General features: G+C 35.7%; 1 protein-coding gene across 1 annotated transcript; it reads right to left on the reverse strand.

The window, feature by feature from the left end:
• Nucleotides 1-16,908: 16,908 nt before the first annotated feature.
• LOC121417644 lies at nucleotides 16,909-17,322 on the reverse strand. Its single transcript, XM_041611382.1, has one exon. The coding sequence runs from the start codon at nucleotides 17,320-17,322 to the stop codon at nucleotides 16,909-16,911; it is 414 nt and encodes a 137-aa protein (XP_041467316.1).
• Between the last annotated feature and the right edge of the window lie 2,149 nt (nucleotides 17,323-19,471).

Below are 19,471 nucleotides of genomic sequence, written 5' to 3' on the forward strand. Positions count from 1 at the left end.
ATTTTCCATCATGACAAAATGACCATATATTGATCCCTGTATATACAGTGCGTCCCAGAAAAAACGAAACCGAGATTTATCGATGATTTTTCACAACTTAATCACAAATAAAATAGACAAGTGACATACCATTGTAAAGCTTAGAATCTCCTCTTTCATTTGAAATTACTTAAATTATTTTGTATTCACGCATAAGTGGGCAAAAACAATTTGAAGATGGGATACCAAAAAGTCACTTTGCGGGCTGTATCTAAGTTTCAAAAAGAAAACCAAATAAAAAAATAAATATCTGCTCTTCAATTTGATACCTTAATTACAGAAAATGATCAAGAAATAACAAGGTTCTGCTTATTTGAAATAAAGCTTGAATTTCAATGACTTCATAAAATGAAGAGGTTTTACAGGCTAGTGTTCCGAGTCACTCGACACTACGTTTTGTTGTCGATCAGCCATGCAGAAAGTCTTTTGTTAACCGTGCAATAGCTTCTGTGGGAGACCGGTGACAACACGTTTATTTAATGAAATTGTGGAAATACAAGCATTGTTTCGAGGGAACAGAACTTTTTTACTTCTTGACCATTTTCTGTTATTAAGGTATGAAATAAAAGAGCAGATGTTGAACTTTTTAGGAATGTGATTTTATTTCTGAAATTCAAATACCCCCGTCAAATGAGTTTTTTGGCATCTTTTCTTCAAATTGTTTTTGCTCATTCTTGCGTAAATGAGGAATAATCTAAGTAACTTCCTATGAAAGAGGAGATTTTAAGCTTTACAATGGTAGGTTACTTGTTTATTGTTTTGTGATTAAGTTATGATAAATCATCGATAAATCTCGGTTTCGTTTTTTTTTTTCTGGGACGCACTGTATAGCAGCTAGAATGAGGTTATTTAATTATATTATCCTGAATGACTACTTAAGGCTTTTCATTAAAAAGGAAGAATTCAGGGGCAATGCTCCCTTTCTGATTGATAAAAAGTTCATTGTTTTATACAGGCTGTCCAGTACAACACATAAGAGCCTGTACAACACACAAGTGTCCCGTACGACACAATATTTTGTTTATGATATATTGACAAAATATTCAGCCATTTGCGATTTGTAACATAATAAATGTCTTTAGTTTGATAGAAATATCATTATCAGCCAAATAAAGTGATTGAAGACGTAAAAGAGACATAAAGTGAAAAAGTTTGGCTGCAATTTAGAACTGTCCGTCTGACACAATTTGAGTGTCCCGTACGCCAAATGTTCTCGAAATTTGCTTTATTTATTCATGAATGTTTATTTTGCTTTGTTTCATAAATGTCTTTGTTCTTGGGTAATTGAATATCGATTTGAGCTCAGTTTTTATGAAAATTATCTTTCCAACTCACAGACTTTAGACTACAAACTTGCATTTTCCAAAAAAGCTACTTATTCTGCGTCCCGTATGACATATTACAGGATGTGAATTTAAATCATATTAAGTATTGGTTTTCTTAACACTGGTAGTACTTGGTGATTACCTTTAGTTATTGAAATATTTTTGCCTTTCTTGTCGAAAAACTGTCAAATGTTCTCTAAATATCCCATAAGACATGTATGGATAAGCCACAGTCACTTTGATTAACCAAAGTATAATTACGAACAAAAATTCATTGATATTTAGTGTAATGACATTAAAATGATTATATTTTTGGTCCTCTCGAATTACTTATTTCCAATCAGACCAACATCTAAAACCGTACGAATATTTCCAAGTACGTTTTCGAAAAATAATCCTAAATGTTTTTATATTCTCGTTATTCTTTCTCTTTTTCCTTATATTTTACAGTCCGTAAGTATACAACTTTATGTATTTATACTTTAATCTACATTTTTAGAGGAATGTCAATTTGCTTATTTGCTTGATTTTTGTCTATTCAATACATCAATGGAAAAAAAAATCCTCATGAAATCAGATATGTTCAACATTAACCAAAAGTGCAATTACATGTACGAAAAAAAATCCCTTGATATTTAGTATGATAACGATAAATTATTTTTTCTTTTCAAGCCTCTAAAACAAAACAAATAGTCCCAAAATACTTTTTAAGTGCGTTTTCGAAAATATTAATGTATTGATATTCTTTCCTTTTCTCTCCTTTTCTTCATGTTAATGACAGGATGTGAGTATACACCCTAATGCATTTATATTTCAATGTGTTTTGGACTATTCTTTAGAGGAATGTCTATAAAGTTGATTTCTGACTATTCAATATATCAACAGTAAAGATTCTTTAACAAATCAGATATATTCAACATAACGTACAGTCACCTTCATTAATCAAGTATGAATACGAACGAAAATCCCTTGATATTTAGTGGAATGACAATAAAATATATATCTTTTTTGATCCTCTAAAATTTCTTATTTAAAATCAGGCCCATACCTAAGACCACATATAAAGTTTCAAGTACGTTTTCAAAAATTGTCCTTAATGTTTTCATATTCGCGTTGTTCCTTCTCTTTTCCGTATCTTTTTTGACAGCCCGTAAGTATGCATCTTAATGTTTTTCTTTTAAATGTATTTTGGACTATTCTTTAAAGGAATGTCTTTATGCTTGATATATGATTATTCGATATACATATATAAACTTCATAAAATCAGATATATTCCACACAACGTTCATTCACCTTGATTAACTCACAGTAAAATTACGAAAAAAAAATCCATTGATATTTAGTGTAACGACATAAATTAAATCTATTTTAGATCCCCCTAAGTTACTTATTTGAAATCAGACCATCCTATAAGATCTCACGAATAGTTCTCAGTACGTTTTTAAATACATTTTCCTATTCCGTAATGTTTTTTTTTATCTATGATACTTTTTCTCTTTTCCTTCTGCTACAGTCCGTAAGTATACACCTCCATGTAGTAATGAATTTTGGACTTTTCTTTAGAGGAATATCAATTAGCTTGATTTTTTTTTCATTCAATATATCATTGAAAAAAGTTTCCTTATGAAATCAGATATGTCTAATACAATGTACGGTCACCTTGAATAACCCACTGTATAAGTGCGAAAAAATATTGATATTTAGTGTAATGACCGTAAAATGATTGTATTTCTTATCCTTCAAAATTCCTTATTCAAATCAAACCCACCACTAAAAGCACACGAATAGTTCCAAGTACGTTTTTGAGTACGTTTTCTATAATATTCTTTAATTTTTTGATATTCTTGTTATTCTTTCTCTTTTTCGTTGTCTTATTTTGCAGTCTGTAAGTATACACGATCATGATGTTGTTGATGTTGTTACATCATGACTTTATTCAAGTTCAAAGACAATGATATAATAAACATACATAGAGAGACCAGGTCCACCGTTTCCATAAAAAAATGGCAGGTCAATATATGGATTACAAAACAAAACAAGAAACACGTGCCAATATAGACAATTATCTAGAGTAATAAAGACAATTATTTAGAGTAATATAAAGTTGAAAAAAGACCAACTCAATCAATTGTCTAAATTAGATTGAATCTGTAAATGGAATTAATAAATGATTGCATATAATTTGAAATGTAGTGGTGCTACGTATATACAAAAGAACGATAGTGGTCACCTAATTTCCACTACGGCATCGTCTTAAGTTTTATCATATACGGACGTGATCATCATATGATTTTTTTGTATTCAAATCAAGTATTCTAATGTATTTAGGATAATTCCTTAGGGAAATGTCAATAAGCTTGATTTCTGTCTATTCATTATAGAAATGGTCATTGTTATTTTTAAAAAATAGACAGATATGACACAGCGTACAGTAACTTTGATTTACCTAAAGATAAACTACGAAAAACCTAATTAATATTTATATTTAATGACGATAAAATAGTTCTATATTTCGATCTTCTAAAATTACCCATTTCAAATCAGACCAGCCTCTTAACCTTACGAATATTTCCAAGTTCTTTTCTGAATACTTTTTCGAAATTCTTCCTTAATGTTTTACATTCTTGTTATTCTTTCTTTCCTTATCCTTTTTGACAGTCCGTAAGTTTACACCTTCATGTATTTATATTTTAATGTATTTTGGACTTTTATTTAGAGGAATTTCATTATTTAGAGGAATGTCAATAAGCATTTTGTCTATTCAATATATCAATGCAAAAAGTTTTTTTCATGAAATTAGATATGTTCAAAACAATGTACGGGCACCTTGATTAACCCACAGTATAATTTCGAAAAATCCCTTGATATTTAGTAAAATACCAATAAAATAATTCTATTTTTCGATCCTCTAAGATCAATAATTTAAAGTCCAACCAACCTCTAAAACCATACAAATAGTTTCAAGTATGTTTCTAAGTATGTTCTTGAAAATATTCCTCAATGTTGTTATATTCTTATATTTAATGTAATGACAATAAAATAAATCTATTTTTAGATCGCCTTAAGTTACTTATTTGAAATCAGACCAACCTATAAAATTTCACGAATAGTACCCAGTAAGTTTTTAAGTACGTTTTCATATTCCGGGATGTTTTTTTTTTATATTTATGGTATTTTTTTCTCTTTTCTTTATGTTATAGTCTGTAAGTATACACCTTCATGTACTAATGAATTTTGGACTTTTCTTTAGAGGAATGTCAATTAGCTTGATTTTTGTTCATTCAATATATCATTGAAAAAAGTTTCCTTATGAAATCAGATATGTTTAATACAACGTACGGTCACCTTGAATAACCCACTGTATAAGTTCGAAAAAAATGTATTGATATTTCGTGTAATGGCAGTAAAATGATTGCATTTTTTATCCTCTAAAATTCCTTATTTCAAATCAGACCCACCCCCAAAACCACACGAATAGTTCCAAGTACGTTTCTGAGTACGTTTTCTATAATATTCTTTAATGTTTTTATATTCTTGTTATTATTTCTCTTTTCGTTGTCTTATTTTGCAGTCCGTAAGTATACACGATCATGATGTTGTTGATGTTGTTACATCATGACTTTATTCCAGTTCAAAGACACTGATATAATCTATATACATAAAGAGACCAGGTCAACCGTTTCCATTCCAAACAAATGGCAGGTCAATATATGGATTACAAAAACAAAACCAGGAACACGTGCCAATATGGACAATTATTTACAGTAATATAGACAACTATTTAGAGTAATATAAATGCAGGAAAATATTGAATTAAAGTTGTCATTGATATAACGTTGAAAAAAACCCAGTCAATCATTTTTTTATATTAGATTGAATCTGTAAATGGAATTAATTAATGATTGCAAATAATTTGAAATGTACAGATAATATTACGAGGGGTGTTACGTATGTACAAAAGAACGATAGTGGTCACCTAATTTCCACTACGGTATTGTCTTCAGTTTTATCACTTACGGACGTGATCATTATGTGATTTTGTGTATTCAGATCAACTATTCTAATGTATTTTGGACAATTCCTTAGAGAAATGCTACTAAGCTTGATTTCTGTCTATTATCGATGGAAAATGTTTCTTCATCAAATCAGATATGTGTAATACAACGTACGGTCACCTTGATTAACTCAAAGTATAAGTACGAATACAAATCCATTGATAGTACCATGACAGTAAAATATTTCAATTTTTTTGATCCCCTAAAATTGCTTATTTGAAATCAGATCAACCTCTAAGAACCATACAAATGGGTTAAGTACGTTTCTAGGTACGTTTTCGAAAAAAAATCCTTAATGTTTTTTTTATATTCTTGTAATTCTTCCTCTTTTTCTTCATCTTAATTGACAGCATGTGAGTATACACTCTATTGCATTTGTATGTTAATGTACTTTGAAATATTCTTAAGAGGAATGTCTAAAAGCTTGATTTCTGACTAATCAATATATCAACGAAAAGATTCCTTCACAAAATCAGATATATTCAACACAACGTACAGTCACCTTGATTAACCAAAGTATAAGTACCAACAAATTTCCCATGATATTTACTATAATAACAATAAAACATTTTTTTTTCTCTAGAATTACTTATTTGAAATCAGATCAACCTCTAAAACCATACGCATAGTTTCAAGTACCTTAATAAGTACGTTTTCAAAAATGTTCCTCAATGTTTTTATATTCTTGTTTTTTTTCTTATCTTATTCGACAGGCTGTAAGTATACACTGCATAACTTTTATATTTGAACTTATTTTGGACTATTCTTTGAAGGAATGTCTGTAACCTTAATTTCTGTCTATTCATTGCAACTATGTAAAAAATCTTTCAAAAAGTCAAAGATATTTAACACAACGTACAGTCAACTTCATGAACCCGCAGTATTAGAACAAAAAAACTCACTATTGATATTTAGTGTAATGACGATAACATAATTATATTTTTCGTTCCTATAAAATTACTTATTTCAAATCAGACCAACCTCTAAAATCATACCACTAGTTCCAAGTACGTTTCTAAGTACCTTTTCGAAAATGTTCCTCAATGTTTTTATATATATTTTTTTATCTTATTCGACAGGCTGTAAATATACGCTACATTATTTATATTTCAACCTATTTTGTACTAGTCCTTGGAGGATTGTCTGTAAGATCAATTTCTCTATATTCATTATAATTATGTAAAAGATTCTTATTTGACAGGTCGTAAGTATATATTTAAAAATATTTTTACGATCATTTACATGTAGATAAATGTCTATAAGCTCAAGCATAATTATTTAATCAGACATTTATAACTGTAAGATAGATTGCATGTATTCTACTTTGCATTAAGCCTATTGAATGATACTCGTACGAATTTCGTATTTTTGTTGGAAATGAGAAAAAAATGAACTGAACTGAAAACTGTAGCGGGAATAATCATAATCATTTATTCAAGATAGGGAAAGCGGGGACTGGAAATGTATACTGTATTGTACATTTTGTAAACTTATAGGGATTAGAATCATTAATATCAAACCCTTTATGATTCACACCTCTTGCCGTCAAATTTTCTCATGTCGTTTGAAGGAACGATAGCAATACCAACAAATCCAATATAGAGATGAAACAAGAAAAAAAAGGGATCGATTGCTTAATCAATCTCAATAGCGAACGATTATCATGATAGATTGAAAATAAATAGTATTCAGGGTAACGATGATAATGACAGTACAATAATCACGATGATAATAATAATGCAAAATAACAATCATAATTGTAGGGTTGATGATAATTGTAAAAATGAAAATTATGATAAAAGAAAATCAATAATTACAATATGAAAGTCAATATGAACTTGCACTGCTCTTTCCGTATCTCAACAGTTCTGGCGATTGAAATGAAATATTAAAATCAATTTAAGAATCGTAAATCGATGAGCTTAATCTTGGTGTTTTCTTGCTATAGGCATACTGAAGTTCTCTGATAGATGATAAGAAACTTGGCATTAATAATGAATCTTGCTTGTGGTTTAATGTTATTGTGATAGAAAATAATAATAAAAACAAAACAAGTATGTTTGAGTTAGCATCTGTGTCTGGATTTGGTAGGCCTATTCATGACAAAATGCTAACAACGCAGTATCTATGGAAAAAGTTTCCTCATGAAATCATATATGTTCAATACGACGTAGGTCACCTTGATTAACCCACAGTATAAGTGTGATAAAAATGATTTCAAGTATAATGATAATGAAATAATTACCCTATGGTTTTTATTCCCAAAAATATTTCAAATCAGACCAACCTCTAAGAACAAACGAAGAGTTCCAAATACCTTTCTAAGTACATTTTCGAAAACATTCTTTGATGTTTTTGTATTCTTGTTATTCTTTCTCTTTTTCCTTATCTCATTTGACAGGTCGTAAGTATACACCACATTAAATTTATATTTCAAAGTATTTTTTACAATCATTCAGATGAATGTCTATAAGCTTGATTTCTGTTTATTTATTATAGTAATGACAATTGTGATTTCAAGAAATTAGATACATTTAACAAAGTGTACACTAAGTTTGATGAACCCACAGATAAAGTACGAAAACAAATAAATTGGTATTCAGTGTAATGAAAATAAAAGGATTATATTTTTCGATCTTCTAAAATTGCTTATGTCAAATCAGACCAACATCTAAAACCATACGAATAGTTCGAAGTACGTTTGCGAAAATAGTGTCTTTTATACTTTTTATTCTTTCTTTTTTAAAAATCTTATTTGACAGAGTGCAAGTAAACAGCACATTACATTTATATTTTGAAGTATTTTGACTATTATCCAGAGGAATGCCAAAAAGCTTGATTTACTATCAATACCTGCTAATATTCATTTGATTTGCTAGTTAATTACGATTTACTTGCACGCCGAATAAAAGTACACAATCTTTCCTGCGCGCGACCAGCATCTCCCTACGCACGCACTATCCCAACATCATCACGCAAATAGGCGTCCATTTCCTCCTTTTCCCCGCCGTGATCAGACGTTAGCTAAGTACACTCCCATTTTACAATTATAAAGTGTCCTTTTTGGCATATTTATCTTTGCATTCATTCCTTATTTCAATCCTTTGCCTTTCAGCCTTTGATTGATTTTCTTTATATCTATCTGCGCGGAGCCTCCGTGTTATTTTTTTCACGTTTTATTTGTTTATATAAGAATAATTGTAAAAGCAATTACATTAATTTATTTAGTTATTTCCTCTTTAAGGATATTTTGGAATAATTAAGAATCTTCCAGAAGGCTCTATAGTACATCTGTGTTACACATGAGTAATCTTTGAGGAATATTTGTTATCTCTGGTATGTCCGAAGAGAGACAATACAGACTGCTAAGCAATAGGGATTGCTTTACAATAGACTTGTACTGGTAGTGGAAATGAACAATAGGCTAAGCTATTTTGTTGACATGTTAATTTCACTGAGGTCATTCAAAAATCTTCCAGAATGTAATTAATTCAGAAAGAAGGAGAATGTTATTTTTAAAGTGAATTCTAGAAGTATCTAGAATAGTTGAAATGTGTATATATAAGGTGGCAGTTTCTTCAAGGAATATATCAGATCACCATATCATACCAGATCACTTCATGATATCAGATCAGGGGCCTGTTTCACTAAACAGTACTTAGTGTAACGGGACTTAGTGTCGCTGCGACGCGTCATACACTAAGACGGGTCTTTCTGACGTCCTGTTGGTGCTCAGTTCCACTAAACAGTTCTTTACTAAGTCCTCTGTGCGACGCGTCTTCAACAATAAAACGTCTGGATTTTTAGTCTACGAAGCCTAATTTCGTGACCTTCGACCTTGTGTGAAGATAAAAAAGTAATAATTTCCCGCAAGTTTTCGTCTGCATCGTCTGCAACTAAAAAGTGAAAGGAGGATAATCTTTTTTCACTTTAACATAATTTTGACTACTGTAGGAGGATAATGGGGAAGGTATGGTATTAACCTTTTTCTTAAGACAACATATAGAAGTAAAATATTGAAAGTGAAATGTATGCAGTGGAAGTTGTATTTGATACCTCGACGAAAACAAAAGATTAACCAGAATTTTACCTTTTTGTTTTTTTCTCAAGGGAGGAGGGGTGTGTTGAGTACAAAAAATAGTACCTATTACCCCCCCCCCCCTCTTTCTCTACTATAAACATATTTGGTAGTGTACAGACAGGCAATGTCATGATGTTGGGCAATTCATAAAAATAAATTAATAATATGCATTTGCCTCAAAAAAATTAGGAAACGCCTAGAAAAAGAAGCAAGGACTTCCAAAGGGTCGAAGTCGAAGCGCTCCTGCAGTTTGTGGCCACTAGGAAACATGACGAGACGTAGGCTACGCTCTGTGTGCAACTTAGTTAAATGGGTACAAAATACGGTACGCGTCTTAGTGGTCTAAGACTCCCGCTAAGATGCATTTTACACTAAGTCCTATAACCGGACTTCTGGATGCTTAAGACGCATCTTAGCGCTTAGTGATACAGCCCATAGAGCTAAGAGTTTCACGCCAGACTTTATGTAAGAGCAGACTTTATTTTCACCTGGAATATTTATTTTCTGTGGAATTATTTACCCGCCATCAACGGACTGTTTGCAGTTATTTTGAGAGTGGCATTCTCAGTTCTCATCGAGATCATCAACCTGTTTTAATGAACGCTTTTCAACCCATCGATGAAAGATGATTTGATAACAGTTTGTGTGATCATGTGGGTGTACCTTTAGCCCCAGCTTTAAAGGAGGCAGAGATAATTGACTTATTAGCAAATGGAGCCTACAGAGGTGTCTGAAACTTCTATCAATATGTCAGATGATGTTTAGATCCAACTGGCAAAAATTGAATTGGAGAAAGAGATAATCAGAGAAAACGTTGAAATGGTGAAGATGAGATTGGAGTACCAGTTGAAATTGAAAGAAATGGAGTTAGCTCATGCAAATTCTAACTTTATTAAGGATAAATCTCCCCAGGGCTTTGATGTGGCGAAGAACATTCGCCTTGTGCCAAAATTTGATGAAGAGGGAGTTGATACATATTTTGTGTCATTTGAAAAAGTAACCAAGAGACTAAATTGGCCTGAGGAATACTGGACTCCTCTCCTCCAAAGTGTTTTTATTGGAAAGGCAGCAAAAGTCTATTCTTCGCTCTCTGAAATGAAGTACAGACAAATTAAGAAACATGCAAAGACAATTAGGTCAGACGTATGCTGAATTTGCTAGGGAACAAGAGATGATGTTCGATAAGTGGTATAGATCACTGAAAGTTGACATAGATTTTGTTCACCTAAGGGAAGTTGTCCTCCTAGAAAAATTCAAAAAGAGTCTTCCTTTTGGCATTAAATCTCACTTAGATGACCATAGAGTTACTGAAGTCAGTAAAGCAGCCATGGTAGCTGATGAATTTGAGGTCACACATAAAGGTAGTAGAGATGGGCCTCCTTTCAAAAATTATAGGGAAAAGAAAGGTTAAGGATCATTTGAATCCCATGATAAACATAGTGAGGGGAAATATGCTAGCAAGGACAAAGACACTAACATGAATCAGGCTAGTGGGGGCACAGAATCAACCAAAAGGTCTGAGAGTCGTAGTTCCAAAATTTGTACTCATTGTCATAAACCGGGACATTTGAAAGAATCATGTTGGAAATTGGTTGAAATGCCAACCAAAATTAAGAAAGACATGGGTTTTGTCAAGCAAACAAGTTTTCCCCCGATGGAGTTTGTCCCATCAGAGCCCAATCGAGATGTTGAGAGTATTTCTCTGGTATTTGCTGATTAAGTCAAGCAGGTTGATGAAACCTTTAGAAGTTTTTGGTATGATGGTGAAGTATCCCCTTGTTTGACTGGTGCTACTGGTAGGTCACTGATGATCCTTAGGGATACAGGGGCTGCACAGTCCCTGATGGTGCCATGGGATGTGGCTCTTCCTCCGGAGAGTTCAGAGAATTTCAAAGTTTTAATTAAAGGTATTGGCCCAAATATCATGTCGGTTCCTTTGCAGAAGGTCGACTTAAAATGTGACCTAGTTAGTGGTCCTGTGACTGTTGGCGTCGTTACAGAATTACCCATGGAAGGTGTTGACTTCTTGTTAGGTAACGACTTGGCTGGAGATAGAGCTGGTGCATCTCTAGTGGTTTCGGAGAAGCCGGATGAGGTAGCTGAAACTGAATTGTTGCAGGAAGATTTTTCCAGGGATTTTCCAGGATTGTGTGGTAACTAGGTCTCAGACTCGTAGAGCTGAAACGGATGATGCGGAATCTGCTGAAGTAGAGAAGAGTACTGATGTCTGGTTAGCTGAAACCTTTTTTTAAGGATTTGAATGGGGATAGTGTTGAAGGCTCTGTTGCTAACGATGATAGTTTTTTTAGTAAATCCTCCCTTGTATAGGCACAACAGACAGACCCAGAATTGAAAAGCTTGTCACAGAAAGCATGTTCTGGGGATGAGGCTGATAAGGTTCCTGAGTGCTTTCAGGTCAAAGATGACATTTTAAAGAGGAAGTAGAGACCTCCCTGGAGACCAGCTGATGAAGATTGGTATATAATTCACCAGGTAGTATTTCGTCCTTGTAAGAGCACAGATATTCCGAAAATGGCTCATGAGTTACCTATGGCAGATCATGTCGGTATTCGGAAGACAGAAGATAGAATTACGAGGCATTTCTATTGGCCTAAGATGCACTAAGATGTTGTGCATTTCTGTAAGACATGTCACACATGTCAGATTATTGGTAAGGCATAGCCTTCTATTAAGTCTGCTCCATTGATAGCTATTTCTGCATTTGATGAACCTTTTACTAGGGTTCTTGTTGATTGTGTTGGACCCTTATCCAGAGCGAGGTCGAGTCACAGATCTCTCCTGACGATTATGGACTTGTCTTCACGTTTTCCAGAGGCGATACCCTTGAGGCGTATCACTGCAAAGACAGTGGCACAGGCTTTAGTGCAGTTTTGCACTCGGTATGGTTTGCCTAAAGAAATTCAGTCTGAACAAGGGTCAAATACTTCCTATTTGGCCTAGTAGAATGGCTTGTAACTGAGCATGAAGCAAACTTTCGTCGATCTAATTGGATTATGGAGGGAGATTGTCACGCTGTAAAAAATTATCACTATTCAAAAATACTTAATTTCATAGAATAATTTTTTTAGCTAAGACAATGGTGATTGTCACTGCTTTCTTATATCCAAACAGTGTAAAATCTTTAAAGATAAGAAGCTACCATAATTAGACAGTTGGGAACTTCGTTATTTAAGTGAAACATCTTAATATCACTTCATAATCGATTACAAGCGATTACTGAATTTCGCCATAGAACTATATATATGGATTAAACTTAAATCTACACACTTTGCCGTTCAAAAACAATGATGATAATTTAATATACCTTTCATCTTTTACACAGCTCCCTCCTTTGAAAAGCTCGGTCCCCGAGATGTCAAATTTCCTAGCAAAGAAACACTTGCACATTTCCGTTTCTTTACATTTTGTACCAATTCCAACTAAACTTTAATGTTTGATATGAGTAAGATAATAACTTCGCACTTTCTAATTCCGAACGTCCTACGGATATAACATTCAAAATGATTTTTTACTTTCCATCTGAGTTTGTAAATAGTATTTCTAGATATGAACTAAACTACATACAACTACTGTGTACACAAAAGTTAACACTATCATGCATTAAAGGCTAAAACAAAACAATGCAAAATTTTCTTCTCAAGAGTCCTCTTCCGTTTTGTTTAATTCTGCTTTTTATGCAAGAGTCTTTTGAGAGTCAGTATCAGTTTCAATAGTATTATGGTTCATCCGGCACTCTTTTGATTTCTTCGTTGAAAATTTTAACGAGCTCTCCGTGTTTTGGGATGTATCTTTCAGTTTTGCGTGTAAGGATCACATCTATGGGTACTTTGATAGATGATGTGTTATACTCCAAAACAGATCCCCCATCATGTCCAGCTTCCCTCAGCTTAGTTGTCAGATTCTTGACGCGCTTCCGAAGTTCTCCGTCTTCCTCTGTGTGGCAACTGGCGTCGCAGCACCTTGATGGAGTCTTCTCTGCAGATCTAAATATTCGGTGAGATTTTCCTCGGTCGTTCCGATGAGAAAATTGAGGTGTATTAGATGCTGGTGACCGAGAGCAGCTTCTGCTCCTTCGTCTAATGACACTTCTCACTGACCTTTCCGGACTTCTTGGTGACCAAGGTGCTGAGTCGGAATATCTTCCGCTATCCCTAGGAGATCTAGGGCTACGATGTCGGATTAGTGACCTGTCTGAATGGGACCTACATTCCTGAATGTAAACTGGAGTTTTTTCCATATTTCCTGGATGGGACTGGCTCTGCATGGGTCGCTTCATGTTTTTCCATGTCGCCCTTCCTTCCACATCTGTAATCGCATTCGGTGCATCTAAATCTTTTCACGGTGATGGCGATTTAGCTGTGTCAGATTCTAACATGTTTTGCTGCATTCCCCACAGGTGAATTCATTGCGTCATACTTTGCTGGAAATGCTGATCTCTTCGTCACTCACAATAATCTGCAATAAAAATTGAAGAAGAGAATGAAATTTGTCATAATTCTGGGCCCGAAAATTTATACAATTTGTATCATGAAACAAAACAGCTGTGTTTCATATTCTTCATGTTATTTTACATCTAAGCGACAGAGTGCATGGTCAAAGCAGAAATATGTTTGTTGTTGGTGAATAATAATTCGACTGTGGTCGTTGTAAGTTTAGTTGTTATTGGTTGTTCTGAATTGCCATACTGGAAGCTCAACGCCTTGGCATTTCTTCATGTGATCTGCATGGACCACAAGTGGTAGAGATCTAGGAGTGTGCTGAAGGCGGAACGTGACAGCAGAGAGCTTCGGAACGATAATAAATGGTCCGAGCCATCGGGGTTGCAATTGTGGAGATACTCTTTTTTTTTCCTAGTTTTCTTTCTGAGCCACACATATTGCCCCACGACGAAGTCAGCCTCGGATACCCTCCTGTTGTATAGAGTGCCTTGTCGGCTTCCAGCATCCTTTAGGTTTCTTCTTGCTCTGTCATGTACTGTTCGTAGTGTATCTCTGAGTTTGAAGGCGCAGTCAGTATTTACGTCTTCATCTGGTTGGTTGCATTACCAGATCTATTGGTAAGGTGACTTTTCTTCCAAGCATAAACCTGTTCGGAGTTTCTCCAGTGGACTCTTGGGGACTGCTCCGGTATGCTTCTGTTGCAAAGGGGATATATTTATCCCAGTCACGTTGATGTGGCTCTGAATCCATCATAGAGGCAACCGTGTTGAGGAGGATCCGATTAAATCTTTCAATGAGACCATCGGACTTCGGGTTATAGGTCGTTGTCCGGGTCTTCTTTACACCCATCAGGCGGCAAACCTCTTTGAATACACCCGACTCAAAGTTTTGGCCCTGGTCAAAATGGATGACTGAGGGGACTCCGAATCTACAGAGGACTTCCTTCACTTGTTTTTCTGTCACAGTGTCGGCTCTTTCATAAGGTATAGTAAATGCTTCCTCCATTTAGTGAAATAGTCCCCAACAATTAAGACATATTTATTGTCATTAGTAGATTCTGGTAACGGACCAAGGATTTCGAGAGCTATACGGTCCATTGGAGATCCACTTATTCGTTGCAAAGGTGCTCTGCTGTGTACTCCGCTAGCTTTTCTTTTTGCACAGATGTCGCACTGGCGTATTCCAGATCGGAAATCTTCTGTCATCCAGACCCAGAAATTCTTCAATCGTGCCCTCTCGAGGCACTTCCTGGAGCCGAAAATGGCTGCGGTAGTAGCAGAATGCATTTCTTTCACCATCCCATGCACTATGGCTCGGGGCACAACAAGTTGCCACCTGATTTTTTTCCCATCACTTGAATCCCACCTGCACTGTTAGAAAATTTATCTTTGAAATAAAATAAGTTCCTGCAGCAGAGTCTCGAGAACACCTGTAATCTTACCAGATTGCGTAATCTTACAGGAAATTGGTATTTGGTGTGTGTAATCTTACAAATTTCCTTAAATAAAACACTCTTTTCCCCGTTTTCTAACAGACCTGTTCTGTTAAATTGCAGAAAAATTCCCGTTTCATGAATTTAAAGAATGATTCTGGTATTGCTTTCTGCAAAATCTTCTTTTATTCTGTAAAATCAGGGTTTTTTTTAACAGTGTGCGGTACAGTACTTTATTCTTGATATGTAGTGAATCCCAGTATTCTAAGAGCTTCTCTTGGCCAGGCAGATGTTTGTGCATCGCTTGGTTTCTGCCCATCCAGTTTGGCCAGTACTAGCGGCTTGATCCCTTCACTTCTTTGTAGGTCTTTTAGTTCTTTTTGTTCGTCCTCAGTATCAACTGATAATATCCGTACTTGTTCTGGTTCTGGTTTGCCATCTTCACGCCCTCACTGCTTACATGGTCGTCGAGACATACTGACTGCATTACGATGGTTCTTTCCAGGTCGGTGAATAATGTCCATGTCATACTCTGAAATAACCTCAAGCCAGCGGGCAAGTTGTGCGGAAGGTTCTTTGAAACTAGTTAACCACCTAAAAGATCCGTTATCGGTTCTCACAGTGATATGGCGCCGATGCAAGAACTTGCGAAAATGTTTCAAGAAGATGATGATGGCAAGCAATTCCTTCCTAGTGACACAATAGTTTCTTTCAGTTTTCTTGAGTGTCTTGTGTATGAAATTACTTTCTCTTGCCCGTCCTGGATCTGAGACAAGACTGGACCTATTGAAAATCACAAGCATCAGTGTCCAGAATCATCTGTCCATCGGGCTCAGGGTATGATAATATGGGCGAGGTGGTGAGTCTTTCCTTAAGCTGATCGAAAGCTGACTTGCATTATTTTGTCCAACCAAAGCGTCTCTTTTTTCCATAAGCTGATGCAAAGGTCTGGCGATCTCTGCAGATCCCTTGACATAACGTCGGTTATAGGATGCTTCTGAGCTCTGATACAGAAGTTGGATAATCCCAGTCACGTACAGAGCTTATATTCTCTGGATCGGTGCTTACACCTTCAGCCGAGACGACGTATCCGAGATATCGTACACTTCTACAGAACAGATGACACTTTGATGGTTTCAGTTTTAGGCCTCCTTCTTTCAGCCGTTGGAATACCATTCTCAACCTTGTCCGTTATTCTTCTATTGTTCTGCCATAAACAATGACATCGTCCAGATACACAAGCAAGATCTCCCACTTTAACCCGGCCACCACTCGGTCCATCAGCCTTTCAAACGTGGCCGGCGCATTACATAGCCCGAAGGGCATAGCGCGCCAGGTATACAACCCTCCAATCGCGAAGAATGCAGATTTATGTCTTGCCTGTTTGTCCAATTCCACTTTACCAATATCCACAGGCTTAGTCTAATGTGGAAAACTATTTCGCCCCGCCTAATACATCTAAGGTGTCACTTATTCTTTGTAGTGGGTAGGCGTCCATTATGGTGCTAGCGTTTAGTTACCGGTAGTCAACACAAAACAGCTTGCTTCCATCCGTCTTGGATACCAACACTACATTTGATGCCCATGGGCTAGAAGAAGGTTCTATCAAACCATGTTGCAGCAAATCCCGAACTTGCCGTTCAGTATCCTCTCTCTCTCTCTGCCGGGCTGGATATCTTCTATGTGCCTGTCGGAACGGTGGTGTATCTCCGGTGTTGATGATATGCTGCACATAGTCAGTTCTCCCAATATCAAACGAACCCTTCAAAAAGATATCACTGAAGTCCTTTAGTAACTGTGATATGGATTCCTGATATTCTGCTGGGACGTTCTGCATGGTTATAGCGAATAGATCAGGCAGGTGTTCTGGTGCGCCAGTCGAAGGTTGTTTACCACAAGAGCCCAGGCCCGTGGTTTCCTCTCTCTTCATAGACGTCGTACTAGCTACACAAGTTCCTCTCTTGATGACTCTATGTTGTTGGGTTGTGTTGAGAATCCGTACAGGGATGATTTTTTTTTTTTCCTCGGCGCATATATATATATATATCCCCTGACATGCCTTTCAGGCGCAGATCTACGAGTTGCAGATAAAAGGGAGAAGAAGAAAGCGAAAGTGCAAGAAAAAGGGCGAAACGGAAGGGATGGATTGAAGACGAGAAGGAAAGAGGTTAGAGAAATAGAAAAGGTGAGAAGGGGAAAAGGGAAGAGAAAATAGAGGGGGGAAGAGGAGAAAGAGGGAGAGGGGTGAAGAAAAGAAATAAGGAAAGGTGAAATTGAGAAGAAAAGAGAGGAGATGGAAAAAGGGAAGGTGAGACAGAATGAAAAAGAGAGAAAGGTAAGGAGGGGGAAATTAAATAAAATGAAGAAGGGAGACATAATAAAATGGGGTAAAAAAAGCGAAGGACAGTAGAGAAGGAAGGGTGCAGGAAAAGGTAAGAAGTACAGGGGACAAAAGAAGTGGGACTTAAGAAAAAGTAGAGGAAAAGAGAGAAAGCGGGATTTTTTTTTGGAAATTGTCCAGTTTTTCATGTCAGAAAATACTTTAGTAACTGACATCTGCCCATTGCTACGCTGATGACAAGTATTGAACTTGTGCTCAATCTTGTAATTATTTTCTCCCACCATGCTCACAATTTCCTGCTCTAGTTGCATCAATTAAAAAACTTGTCCCAAATTAACATCCGCTCATTCATGAAAGAAGAAGAAAGAAAATGAAAGAAAAAGGCAAAAAGGAAAGGATGGAGGAAAAATAAGAAGGAAAATAGATAAAGTGAGAGAAAGGGAAGGGAGCGACGAAAAGATGGGGAAAGGTGAGAAAGAGAAAATAGAGGGGGCTTACTGTTTCATGGTAATATGGATACCCTATAGTCCTGCAATACTTAGTTAAGAGACTTGTTTTACTCAGCAATGCTCACGCGTGATGATTGAAGGGGTTTTCGACTATATAGAGGTGAACTGGGACGGGGCTCTCATTCTTTAACTTGGCTTGACTAACTATTTTGTTCCCCGAAAAAGAATTCTTAGGTTTGATATTTAGCGTTTGCGTAAGCACCCACCAAAAATTTTAACAAAAGAAAACAATGGTTTGTTCAGCTCCATTCTTGCTTTGTCGGCAAGTTATAATCAACTCGTTAAGTATCCATTCTACACACTACGTCATAGTAGTTTTCGAAAACATAATTAGGTGGTCTGTCATGAATATGACAGATCACCTATTATATTCGTCAGATTTTACTTTATTTATTTTTATTGCCAAATTTTGTTCCCAGGTTATCTCAAAATCGGGCCTGTCAAATTTCTTGATTTTCATGTCATGTATGGATATTATTCTGGAATCGCGAAACGAAACTTTTCAAGGTCATCAAATCGTGATGACGTCATCTAGGCGCCATTTTGTAAAATTAAATTATTGATCATATCATCGCAACTAATCATCATAAATCATTCATATTTGCATCATATCAAGTTCAGATGACAGGTCATCAGGACATGTCAACAGAGGTCATGCAAAGGTCACGACGCGCACGTACGCGCGCGTCAAAATTTTAAAATTCCCCAAATCAATCGTGGTCAAATTTGGGTACGTTTCAGGCCATTTTGAGCATGTCAAAAATTTGCGCGCGCACAGGTATGCGTGCGCGTTTTTGCTCCTACCATCGGTATGCCTCTTCGAGTCGTCATTTATTTTGTGTCTGTCCATCGTCCATGATCTTCTGATTAATTTGACACCTCATTCAGCCTCTTACGACCAATAATACGCAAATGCGCGTCAATTCAAATGTGCATTACACGCGCGTGCAAACTCGCAAAATAAGTCAAAAGTGGGCAAAAATATGCCTATATAAAATTCACTGTAGCTCTTCAAGGAGTCCGTTGACCCCCATTTTTTTCCTATTCGAATAGAATATGAATTGGAGATATGATTTTATGCTACATTTGACCCTTAAAAACATCGTGACGTCATCAACATGGCGTCGGAACTAAAAATTAGTGTTTTCTGTTTCATGATGTCACCACACTCATGTAAATTGATTCTAATTACGTAAATATTGGTTTTTTATCGCCCAATTTTATATATG

The sequence above is a fragment of the Lytechinus variegatus genome, chromosome 6 (assembly GCF_018143015.1).
Source record: "Lytechinus variegatus isolate NC3 chromosome 6, Lvar_3.0, whole genome shotgun sequence".
Lineage (NCBI taxonomy): Eukaryota > Metazoa > Echinodermata > Echinoidea > Temnopleuroida > Toxopneustidae > Lytechinus > Lytechinus variegatus.